This window comes from Lithobates pipiens, unplaced genomic scaffold (genome assembly GCF_037356315.1).
Source record: "Lithobates pipiens isolate NorthernLeopardFrog02 unplaced genomic scaffold, aLitPip1_a1.2 Scaffold_23, whole genome shotgun sequence".
NCBI lineage: Eukaryota > Metazoa > Chordata > Amphibia > Anura > Ranidae > Lithobates > Lithobates pipiens.
The window spans coordinates 27516747-27529914 of NW_027507785.1; the positions used below are offsets into that span (position 1 = coordinate 27516747).

At 45.0% G+C, this 13168-nt stretch overlaps 1 protein-coding gene across 12 annotated transcripts in view; it reads right to left on the minus strand.

The window, feature by feature from the left end:
• Positions 1-13168, minus strand: part of TENM4 (teneurin transmembrane protein 4) — a 2098843-nt gene that overhangs the window by 109042 nt on the left and 1976633 nt on the right. For all 12 annotated transcript variants that reach the window (XM_077451390.1, XM_077451387.1, XM_077451388.1 and 9 more), the window contains 2 exons: positions 7706-7825; positions 375-636 (listed from right to left, as the gene is read on the minus strand). In XM_077451390.1, coding sequence (XP_077307516.1) covers positions 375-636; positions 7706-7825 — 382 coding nt within the window. The remainder of the gene's footprint in view (positions 1-374; positions 637-7705; positions 7826-13168) is intronic.

The window sequence follows — 13168 nt, forward strand, 5'->3', positions numbered from 1 at the left end:
TTGGGCCTTTAGAACCACTTTAAACCATCCACTGCAGATAGCCTACAACGGGTTTATGGGTGGCGGTCAATTCAGTTGACTGTGACCCCCCTTATCAGTCTCCAACCTATAATGGCTTCGCCTGGCAGACCGCTTAAATCTTCGCAACCCCATCACCAGGCACTTGCTCTCCCCTTTGGGATAGTCTCCAATTTATTTACCACCTCCAATCCCCCCCACAACCTCCTCCTCAAGAATCCAGCCTTCTACCCAGCATGGGACTCTCCCGCTACATTTTTTGCATGGACATCTTTGAGGCTAATTAGGTTTTACAACTTGGTCACACTTTAGTTTGATTGACATCCTTTGCATTTTTGTAGGGTTTGTGCACCTACCTGTATTTCTGGTACAATAGGCCCTTTCTCAGAACACGAGCTGGCAAACGCAGTAAGTGGGGCCGGAGAAAGCACAGGATTGGGGCGGGCGAAACTGCTCAGGTCACAACTGGATATCTCATTCTCCTCATGACGCATGGTGATGGTCTCCATGACGAAGAAACGGTCCCACGGTAACCAGAGGGTGTGTTCCTGCGTGATGAACGGCGCTCGCTCAAAGCGCAGGGTCGCGGAGATGCCGCCGTGGGTGACCAGATCAAAGCTGTTTACACAGAAAAAGAGAAACAGACATTAAAGTGGTTGTAAACCGCAAACATGAAATATGAACAAAGCATATCTCCTCTGTTGTGTGTACTTGTCTCTATTCAGAGCACTGACTGCCATTTCTTTCTGTTGCTTCATTTCTCTGCTATCAGCCCAAGTCACTACAGTAGCATTATTTTACTGGTATTGTTATCTTACGGTATTATTGTTGGTGTAAATGATCTGGTTCCTGAGCAAGCGGCTTCTTCACCCCAGAGGATCTCTACTGTCTCTTTGGCTTGTAGTGCAATGTAACGAGAATTGAAACTGAAGTGCCACACCACTGCTAAACGGTCCAGATACAACTTCATTCCATTAAAAAAACAGGGGTACTTGTTTCAGCATTTCAATTTCAATTCTTGTTACATAACAGTAAGAACCTGACATAGATTCTAAGTTTTGGCTGGACATACACTTTAGTGACATGAAACACAAAAGGTCCTGAAAGGCAGAGGTCATTATTTTTTAAGGATGGTTTATTTACTTTTTATTTAATAATTGTGATTTGCATAGATTTTCAAATGATTAATAGTAGGTCACCGCAGGGTTATATGGCGTGTAGATTACATCTTTAATGGAATTTCACTCTGTGGACACGGACCATCACATCTTTAGGATCTTATTCCAAAACCATTAGGATTAACATGTTGCGTCCTCCCCCTTTCCTTTAGGGGGGGGGTCCCCAAACTATGGCCCTCCAGTTGTTGCGGAATTACACGTCCCATGAAGCATTGTAAAACTCTGACATTCACAGACATGGCTAGGCATGATGGGAATAGTAGTTCCTGAACAACTGGAGGCTCATAGTTTGGAGACCCCTGCTTTAGGGCTATGACGATTTCATTCTTCTTTGAAGGCTTTGTCTATGATAATTTGGACCCATTCAGCTATGTTTTAAAGAGCATTTATGATGGCAGGTAATGATGTTGGATGAAAAGACCTGGCTAACAGCCAGCATTCCTAATAATCTTAAAGGTGTTCAGTAGGGTTGAGGTCAGGGCTTTGCACAGGTAACGCGAGTCAGGGCTGGTGCAAGGATTTTTGACACCCTAGGCGAAAACTCATTTTGCCGCCTCCCCTTAGCTCCACCCCTGACTCCACCCTTGACTCCACCCCCTTTTCCCTGGCCATGTAACCCCCACCTTTTTGAATGAAGCGCCCATCAAATGCGGTCTCACCAGCGCCCATCAATGCAGCCTACCAGCGCCCATCAGTGCAGCCTACCAGCGCCCATAAAATGCAGCCTCACCAGCGCCGATCAATGCAGCCTACCAGCGCCCATAAAATGCAGCTTCACCAGAGCACCTCAATGCAGTCTCACCAGCACCCATTAATGCAGCCTATCAGTGCCTATCAATGAATGTTTGCTTGCTTCCATTCATTCAGGAGTTGGGACACAGATACAGTCCTCCGCTGCTACTGTATCTCTGACAATATGTGCGAACGGAGCAGCGGTAGTCTGCTGATACTGAGAATTAGTTGCTTGCTGCAGAGAGAAGAGAGTATGAACACCAGTGGCCGGGCGCCCTAGGCAGTAGGGCGCCCTAGGCAGCATGGCACCCTAGGTTTGCCTAGTGGTAGCACCGGCCCTGACGTGAGTTACACCACACCTAGGGTTGAGGTCAGGGCTTTGTGCGGTTAACTTGAGTTACACCACACCAAACTGGCCAAACCATGACTAGTTTTGTGCACAGGGGCGACAGTCACAAGATAGAGGCCCTTTTTCAAACTCTAACCACAAGGTTGAAAGAGCACAATAGTCTAAAATGTCTTCTGGAGAAGGTCCTCATAACATTTGGAGTTTGTGCAATCTGCAAAATTCGATGTAATTTCCGTGATGTTGTAAATGGCTGGCTAATTACACTTTTTAACCAATTACATACAATTGTCTTCTATCCCAATTTTATAACTTTGTATCTGTAATTACCTGAATAATAAAAAGAAAGAAAAACAGAGTCCCGTCGCATTAATAAAATAAGCACTGCTCAGTAATGATCAGACATAATCGTCCCCTTTCAATCATTGTGTACAGATCCCGAAGAGACCTCAAACAAATCCATTCATGGTGTTATAACTTATTTATGTTGATTGCTCCCAGATGTTTCCTTATCCCTCTTCTTTGTCACATAAATCTCCTTTTGTGACAGTTTTACATGGCTCTTCCAGTATGCATTTCCATTAATTTTGCTCCTTTCCAGGTCAGTGCTGAGAAGTCTGTTTGGTATGCTAACTTTCTGAGCACTTCTGTCTCTTGATCAGCAAGACCTACCAAGGTTAGGCAAAAGGAAGACGTTGATGAACCACAAGTCTTGGAGGATGACCCGGTATTTGATGTTCCTCTACAGTTGGGAGGACCCGACCACAACAAAACAAAAAAAGGCAAATCTCCCGATGGAGGCAAGAAAAACCTGACAACAACCTTGCAAGGCGCTAGACTAACATCACATTGGTGAAAAGTCCATGATTGATCCAGGTATCAACAGTCATTTAGATGGGCTGCCTCAAAGTGACCACTGGGATAGTGGCGAGAAACACATAAGAACATAACATCAAAATATATATGCACAACGTGATTAGACCTCAAAGGCTGACTGGCAGTAATATCAGATGCACAGAGGACAGTGTATCCATTAAAACATTCTTTTTTTTTTAACCGTGTGTGGAATAAACCAAAAAAATTGAGATGAACAGTGGTTTAACAGTTGATGACCAAGCCAATACAACAGGTATACAGGATATGCTGGGAAACTGTGTTAGCGATGAGGACTGAGGGAACTGTGTTGGGACATTCTTGCCAGCTGTGGAAAGGAGGCGGGCGGATGCACGTCACAGAAAGCAGACGGCACCAGAATTGACGGAGCCAGAACCAGGAAGTCTGTGGTGGTGGGGAATACTTTCTTGACACACTTTGGGCCCCTTATTACCAATTGAGCATTGTTTAAACGCCACGGCCTACCTGAGTATTGTTGCTGACCATGTCCATCCCTTTATGACTACAGTGTCCCCATCTTCTGATGGCTCCTTCCAGCAGGATAATGCACCATGTCACAAAGCTCCAATCATCTCACCACGCGACAATGAGGTCCCTGTACTCCAATGGTCTCCACACTCACCACATCTCATCCAATAGAGCAAGGGGGCCACACCACGGAGGACGCAAGGGGGCCACACCACGGAGGACGCAAGGGGGCCACACCACGGAGGACGCAAGGGGGCCACACCACGGAGGACGCAAGGGGGCCACACCACGGAGGACGCAAGGGGGCCACACCACGGAGGACACAAGGGGGCCACACTATGGAGGATGTAAGGGGGCACTGATGTGATGCGGCACTCTGGGGGTACTGATGTAGGAGTGCAGTAAAAAATGTGCTCCATAAAAAAAACTTAATTTGGGGTTGGCAACATGTCACAGGAGTAAAGGGCACTGGGATCAGTGGGAAGTGCCCCACAATCGGAGTGGGCAGGGGGGGGCCCATCATGCTTTTTTGCACCGGTGCCTTATAGGTTCTAGTTACGCCTCTGAATTGTCAAAAGGGGCGTACTAACGGTCAGATTTTAGGACAAAAGTCTGTCAGACAATCGCACTGTGTGTGTGGCTTAAGACTATTCTTTTATTAGGTTTACCTGAATCACTGACCTCTCAGGCTACACAGTAAGCGATTGCTTGTTCTATAAATATTTAACAGCAGCTCATCCTCCGTGTGAAGGTCGCAGCCGTGAACGTCAGATCCAAGAGGGGCTTCCTGTCGATATGAAATGCTCCATTGGGGGTAATAGAAGCACACGCTAGGGACCAGGCCCGTGTTATTGGAAGGATGGGGGATGAGGCTGTAGTATGATTCTCCCTCCAGACAGCTTTGCCCACTGCAGGAGGACCTCCCCCCACGGCCCCCCCTCTCAATTCCCCCCACCTTCTGGGTGCCGCTGAATTATGTTGTGCTGCTGTTAAAATTCAAGAAGGCTGTCTCAGCGATTCGTTTGTTCCCTGCTAACTGCCAGTAATGATCGGCGGCTCAGCGATTCTGCATTACATTACTGCTCTAGGAACGGCGGCCTGTGCCGGAGGTCACAAAAGCACCAAGGTTTTCCCTCTCCCCCGAGACTTCCCTCTAGTTCATCCCCATCATTTCTCGTTACCTCGGGGGCCTTGTGTATAGCAAACTGTCTGACAGGTAAATAAGTGCTACTCACAGCAACCAGACAATTGGGGCCATTGTTTCAGTGAAAAACTGGAGGGGAAATGAGGATTCTGGGTGCTGTTGACTTACATACGGCTTTTGGCTCCCAGCATTTTAAATAGACAAGACTCATTTATCATACATACATTAAGCTTTTCAAATAAGAATTGTGTTGGCAAAATAGCAAGCATGCAGATTCAAACCCGCAGAAAAACAAAAATGGCACAACGAAGGAAGAATTAATTGGTACATAACAATATTGATATGGGTATTGAGTTGGCAGTCTGACCCTGTTGGCTTTACATAATTCTAAACCATCCATTCCCAACCAGGTTTCCTCCAGAGGTTGCTTGGGGTTCCTTGACCTGTACCTGATTGACCTTTCTTCTGATGGTGCCTGTATATTTCTGGGTTCAAGCCCAGAGCCCACCTTTTTTTTAAGCCTATTAGAGCCTCTGGCACTAATCACATGCTTATAAAAAACAAAAAACAAAAACTGCATTGGAATCCATGCGTCCGGCATCCCCCAAATGTAGATTAGGGGGTCGGACACTTTGATTAGGGGGGTAGTGCTCCTGTGCCCTGCATTATGGGCTGCCAATGTTTAATGCCATTAAGCAGAGCAAGTAACAGGATACCAATGATCTTTAATGATCTGTAAGGACGACATTCTTCCCACTGACTACCAAGGAGAAATCTTCCCACTGACCACCAATGTAAGGGGAATTATTTCCATTGACCACCAATATAAAGGGACATACTTCCCATTGACCACCAATGTTAGGGAGGCATTCTCTCCACTGACCACTAATGTCAGGGGGATTACTTTCTTTGACCCCTGAAACCTGTACTTTAGTAGAGGTTCTCTGAGACCTGAAAGCTATTTAAAGGGCTTTTCTAAGTTACAAAGGCTGAGAAAGGCTGCTCTAAACTGTCCTTCAAACGTAAGCCCCCCCATAATGCTTATGACCTAACTAACTAACTAATTAACAGTAAATGTGCTTTTTTTTTTTTTTCTGCTGGGTTTATTTCTGTGTGAGGCCTCATTACGTTATTATTATGGTTGCCCTCAAATGTCCGGTTGTATCTGTAAATGCATCTATAATTTTTATCATATTAAATACCTGCCTCTGCATCTGATAATTATTGTTTTTTGTAATAAGGACTTAGGCTGTGAAGGGCAGGTCCGGCTTGGAGCCCACTCACACCCCTGTAGCAGATGATGAAAGTCTGAATATGAGGGTCGCACACCGCTGGTATTAAACATGTGCAGAACAAAAAAATTTTGGGGTTTTGATTCATTATTTACATAAATTTGTTTCATTAAATGAATTCAATTCATTTAATTCGTTTTCGGAATACATTTTGTTTATTCAAATTGATTTTCCAAGTTCGGTTTGATTTGAACTCAATCCGATCGAATTTGGAAAATTAGAATGGAATACTAATTGAATTCCATTCAAATTCTAATTGAATTCTATTCAAATGAATTCTATTCGAAATTTGAGTTTCGGAAGATGGTTATATTCTATTCTATTGCTTTTTCTAGTTTATTATTTTCTATTATATTATATTTGAAATATAATTTATTCTATTCAAAATTAGAATTTCGGAAGATGGTTATTTTCTTTGCGTTATATTCTATTGTTTTTTTTCTATTCTATTCTTTTGTATTCTATTTTATATTCTATTCTTTTCTATTTGAATACAAATTTATTCTATTTGGAATTTATTCTATTCAAAATTCGAATTTCGGAAGGCAGTTATATTCTATTTGATTCTATTCTATACCAGTTCAAATTTATTCTAATTGAAATTCGAATTTCAGAACATAGTTATATTCTATTCTTCTACATTACATTCCCTTATTTTCTATTCTAGTTTGTTCAGTTTTACGCTAATCTTTTCTATTCTATTACTGTATTTTCAATTCTATTACTGTATTTTCAATTCAATTTTTTCTATTCTATTTTATGTTCTATTATATTAAATTTCTTTTCTATTCTATTCCATTATTTTATTTTCTATTTTATTATTTTCGGAAATTCGTATCGAATTTGAAAACGTTTAGAATTGTATTTGTTTATATTCGTTACTATTGTAGGTGTATTGTAATTGAATAATGAAAAATGAGTCTGAATTTTGATTTGGAAAATTCAAAATCCAAAATTCCATGGTGTTCTCCAATAACATTTCTTGTGAATGATACCAACAGCGAGCAACCCTTCTTTTCAACTGGCATTGAATTGTATTATACTTATTTTCAGATGTCCAGAGCCCCCCCCCCCTGCCCCCCCTTACATCAGATGTCGCAGAGCCCCCCCTTACATCAAATTTCGCACAGCCCCTCCACCCCCCCTTACATCAGATGTCCAGAGCCCCCCCTTACACCAATGTCCAGAGCCCCCCACCACCCCTTACATCAGATGTCCAGAGCCCCCCCCTTACATCAGATGTCCAGAGGCCCCTCCCCCTTACATCAGATGTCCAGAGGCCCCTCCCCCTTACATCAGATGTCCAGAGGCCCCTCCCCCTTACATCAGATGTCCAGAGGCCCCACCCCCTTACATCAGATGTCCAGAGCCCCCCCGCCCCCCTAACATCCGATGTCAATTTCTGTCCTCCTTTCTCCTGCGGACTGCTAAGACAAGGTGGAAGCGGAGATAAAAGGGGGGGGGGGATGCTGCAGCTGCAGGGGAGATGTGAAGGCCTGGTTCGGCCCATGGGCCTTGTGTTTGACATGTGCTTTAATGGATTATATATTCTAATATTCAAAACAAACTTCAAAGAGCTAGGATACAAGGCAAGGGTTGAGCAACTCATAATATACGCTGAGTAAAGCATTACCTGCCATCTTGTCTGCTGATTGTATATCCCAGCACAGGAGCATTGACAAAACTGATGTTCACGCCCACAAGCGGAGTTCCATCTGATGTCATCACTTGACCGCGAATGACACATGCGTGTCTGCAAAAAAAAAAAAAGACGATAAATATTAAAATAGAAATGTAGGAAAAAGTAGTCAAAGGTAATCTGGAAAATAAACATCACACTCTTATAATCCAGCCCTCCAATACCGCCATCTCCAGTATATTGCTGGGCCTTCAGGCACTATTTAAGGCCCCATACTCACACTTGTGCAACTTGTCCTGCAACTCGGGACTGCAAAGTCACATGACAAGTCGTACCCCAGGGTGTCCAATGAGTACCGTTCATGTCTGTGCGACTTCAAAGTAGTCCCCTTAGTAGTACTTTGTTCAGACTTGTGGTCCGTAGACCTCAAGATTACACAGGCATTGCTTCAAGTTGCATCAAAGTCGCGCCACTTTCAGGTTATTATTGTTATACAGGATTTATATAGCGCCAACAGTTTACGCAGCGTTTTACAATATAAAAAGGAAGACAATACAGTTATAATACAATAAAATGCAAGAGAATTAAGAGGGCCCTGCTCAGAAGAGCTCAATAGGGTTGGGCAGGTGGTACAAAAGGTTGTAGCTGTGGGGAATGAGCTGATGGAAGTGGGAGAAGATTAGTTGGAGACGTTATAGGGTTTCCTGATGAGATGAGTTTTCAGGGATCACCTGAAGGTAGCAAGAGTAGGGAATAGCCAGACCAGTAGAGGTAGCGAGTTCCAGAGGATGGGAGAGGCTCTGGGGAAATCCTGGAGAGGAGCATGGGAGGAGGAGACGAGAGAGTTTGAGAGTAGGAGGTCTTGAGAAGAGAGGAGAGGATGATTCGGGTGATATTTGGTGACAAGATTGGTGATGTAGCTCGGGGCAGAGTTGTGGTTAGCATTTTGAATTTAAGTCGTACAAGTTTGAAAGGGGCCTTAAGTCTTGTTCACTTGAGTGTTTACAGTGTGTTTATTACTCTTGTCACTCCCATTGAGAGCCCTTTAAATGCCAAGTTCCAAAGAGTTTACCAAGCTGGATCTACATTAGAGTATTTCTTTCCACTGGCCTCATATTCCACCACCAAGCCACTTGGACCTTGAGAACTTTCAAAGATGAGAACATGTGTTTGCACAGGCTTTTCTTTCCCTTTCAACCCAGCGGCTAAATGAAAAAAAAAAAACTGACCGATCGCCGTACCTACACAACAAATGTGTCTACAAGCATTGATCTTTGTTGGACTTCTGAACGAGCTTTCGGAATGGAACGCGTTCATAAGTAGGGGACTTACTGTATACCTGAAGTTGAACGCCGGAATAAGCAAACATTTCTATATACAAGAGGCACGTGTTTTCTTCCTTAAAGCAGAACTAATTTTTTCATCTTTCCATCTATTAAATCTTCTGCCCTTGTTGTTGTTTTAACTTTGGATGGTAAAACATTTTTTTTCTGCCAGTAAATACCTTATACAGCCCACTTCTTGTTTCTTGTCTGGTCTTTAGCCTAGGCTTATGACATCATGCACAGCGCTCTCTCACACTCTCGAGAGAGCTTGCCAGGAAGGGAGGGGGGGGGGGGTGAGTCATAAGAGGGCCAATGAGAACTGCAGAGCTGGAGGTGTGCCTCTGTGTGTGTCTGTGTAAATCCAGGAAGTGAACAGGCAGCAACTTCAGCTGCCCACAGTTAAGATGGCTGCAGCCAGACTCAGTGGAAGGAACTTTCTGCAGCATATTTGGCAAGTACAGAATCACAATATATCTAAAAAAAATATGTAAAGTGGTTGGAGGGAAGCGTTGGAATGGCAAAGATGTTTAGAGGCGATCAAATACCACCAAACGAAAGCTCTATTTGTGGGAAAAAAAAGGATATACATTTTATTTGGGTACAGCGTTGCACACAATTGTCAGTTAAAGCGACACAGTACCGTATCGCTAAAAATTACATGGTCGTTAAGTGGGTAAATCATACATGGCCCTCATCAGTCCATAGCCCATGGCCCTCAGTCCATAGCCCATGGCCCTTAGTCCATAGTCCACAGTACATCTTGTGAGTGAGCAAGAGAGTAGCTACGTACCTTCATACAGGAGGACCATAGAGAATGAACCTAGCCACATTCTAACAGGAAGTCAAATCATAGCCAATGGCTCCTGATGCTGCTCTCGATTGCAGTGTAAAGAGGAAGTAAGGGGAGAAAAGATGCAGCCTTGGCACAGCACTGACCTCTTCTCCCCTCTCTTATCCTTCACACAGGGAAGGAGGGCACAGGGACACTGAAAACTATTTTTTTTTTTTTAACCTTAAAAGCGGAGGTCCGCCCACCACTGCAAAAATTAAAAACCAGCAGCTACACATACTGCAGCTGCTGGCTTTTAATAGGACATTTACCTGTCCGTGAGTCCAGCGATATCGGCCCTGCAGCTGTTGGGTGCTGCCGCCGTCATAGCAGGTATGGGAACCTGGCAGTGCAGCTTTATGGCTTCACACCAGGAACCCTACTGCGCATGCGCGAGGCTCCGCTCCTCTCTCCTACTGGCCTGGCGACAGGGAGAAGAGGAGGGAGCCGAGTCGTTGCGTCAATATAAACAGCTGTGGCTCCCAGAAGTGGGAACAGGATACCTGTCATTTTAGCGGGTTGAACAAAAAACAAAAATCTGATTCCCCATTCACACAAATGGATGTGAATGAAAGAATCGCTCCAGCTGTGCTATTGTGTTCTGATAGCAGGGAGACTCCCCCCACTGTCAGAATATAATGATCAGTGCTGCTAGCTATAGCCAATGGCACTGATCTTTCAGGAAAAATCTGACAGGCTGGTTTGTACACCAGTCGATTGACAGATTGACTGGTGTACAACCAGCCTGCTCGTACACGGAGCAAATTTTGTCTGACCCCTGCTGCCTCACCAGCGCCCATGAAATGCGGCTTCACCAGCGTCCATCAAATGCAGCCTCACCAGTGCCCATGAAATGCAGCCTCACCAGCGCCCATGAAATGCAGCCTCACCAGCGCCCATGAAATGCAGCCTCACCAGCGCCCATGAAATGCAACCTCACCAGCACCCACCAAATGCAGCCACAACAGCACCCACCAACGCAGCCTCAACAGCACCCACCAACGCAGCCTCACCAGCGCCCATCAAATGCAGCCTCACCAGCGCCCATCAAATGCAGCCTACCAGCGCCCATCAATGAACGTTTGCTTCCTTCCATTTATTCAGGAGTCGGGATACAAAGTCCTCCGGCCGCCGTTGCGCCTATGACACTATGTGCAAAAGGAGCGGTGGCTGCCTGCTGATGCTGAGACTTAGTTGCTTGCTGCAGAGAGAAGAGAATAGAAACACCAGTGGCTGAGCACCCTAGGCGGCTGCCTAGTTTGCCTAGTGGTAGCACCGGCCCTGACCTCGGTTATACGACCTGACCTTATACGGTTTTGGTAAAGCTAAAAGGAAAATTTATCATGAAGCTTGTATAATTGTATGGCCAGCCTATGCTTTTGAGTGTCAACTCACCCCACCATGAGCTTTGATCAACGAATATCACTGGCACCACACCAATCAAGGTAACCATCCAAGTTTATTCTACTATATACAAGACACCCAATAAACATAGGGGTGGATTTACTAAAGGCAAATAGACTGTACAATCTGCAAGCGCAGTTGCTCCTGAGCTTAGTAAATGTAGTGAAGCTTTGTCTCTAGTAGATCCAACGAAAAGTGTCGATTGGATCTTCCATCAGTTATGTCCGTATAAGCAACGTGTTATGCGCCAACTACATCTGCAAGTAATAATCCCATGCAAGGGTGACCAGGAATCCAGTTTATGAAAAATGTAATTGTTTGTACACTGCAGACCACCCTGTTTCCGTCTCTTCGCCATCTCCCTCACCTTATCCTTGATCTGCGACAGGCTTTTATTTATTAACACGGCAAGGAAATAATTCAGAATGTCATCTGGGACAGCTCAGAGAAAGAAGTCTACCTGCCGCTCCCATAGGAAGGCCGAGCCTTGCATTATTCACAGCGCCTGTGAATAAGAAAGCCGCGGAGCGCCATTCTCAGATCACTCTGATAAGAGGAGCCTCAGATGAGAACCCATGAATACAAAACTCAGCAAGGGCACTGATAACCGAGCTTCAAATCGACACATAAATGTCCATCGTTCGTGGCAGCGGAGGTGTCGCCGTAGAGGGGAGAGTCATTTTGTTGTCAGAGCCAATATTCTGCGCCAGGAAGAGGTGACATGTCTGCGGCATGAGTGGCGTCTTTAAATCACGGGGTCAACGTGCCTTTAATAAGCAATTCCCACTCGTACATTTGCTACTTACAGAATGAGCGATGACTTGCGGGACCTCTGAGAGGGCAAGCTTCTGTTCCTGGACCCCCCCAGACAATAAATTGACCTTTCTAGGGGGAAAGATGACCCTGACAGCATGCTAACAGGAATTGTAATCATTTAGTAACCCGTACCCTTCAAGAATTCTTGGCGATGAAAGAAAAAAAAATAAAAATAAAAGATTAATCTAAAAAAAGGAAGCCTTAGCCCACGTACACACGGTCGCAGATTTTGCCAACCAAATCCGTCGGATTTTGCCCGTTGGATTTAGTCCGACGGATTGTGTCCTAAACTGTTGCATACACACGGTCGGGCCAAGTTGGCGAAAAATCCGATCTTTCAGAACGTGATGACGTAATTTCGTTACGATGGGACTACATTCAGGCTAGTAGCCAATAGCTTTGATGTAGGAATTTGATCTGAGCATGCGTGGCACTTGGTCCAATGAAAATGCTCTACACATGATCGGATTAGGTCCGTCCGGCCCAGTTGGTCGGGAAATCTTTCCAACATGTTGGAAAATTGGGTCGGACGGAGATTCGGACGGAATCAGTCCAATGCATACCACACACAGTCGGATTATCTGACGACACGGTCCGATAAGACTCATTCCGACAGATTCTCCGACCGTGTGTACAAGGGCTTAGATCACCTAGGCCTCCCAGTGTTCCAGCATGAAAGTAAATGTAAGCCCTCAGTGATGATACTTAGTATGCTAAAGCACTGCGTATCATAAACAAGTGCAATTTCGAGAATAAAATACCGTATATACTCGAGTATAGGCCGACCCGAATATAAGCCGAGGCCCCCAATTTACCCCCAAAAAAACTGGCAAACTTATTGACTCGTGTATAAGCCGAGGGTGAGACATGCCTGTCCATCCCTGTGTGTGTGTCCGTCCATCCCTGTGTGTCCGTCCATCCCTGTGTGTCCGTCCATCCCTGTGTGTCCGTCCATCCATCCCTGTGTGTGTGTGTGTCCATCCATCCATCCATCCCTGTGTGTGTGTGTCTCCATCCATCCATCCATCCATCCCTGTGTGTGTCTCCATCCATCCATCCCTGTGTGTGTGTGTCTCCATCCAT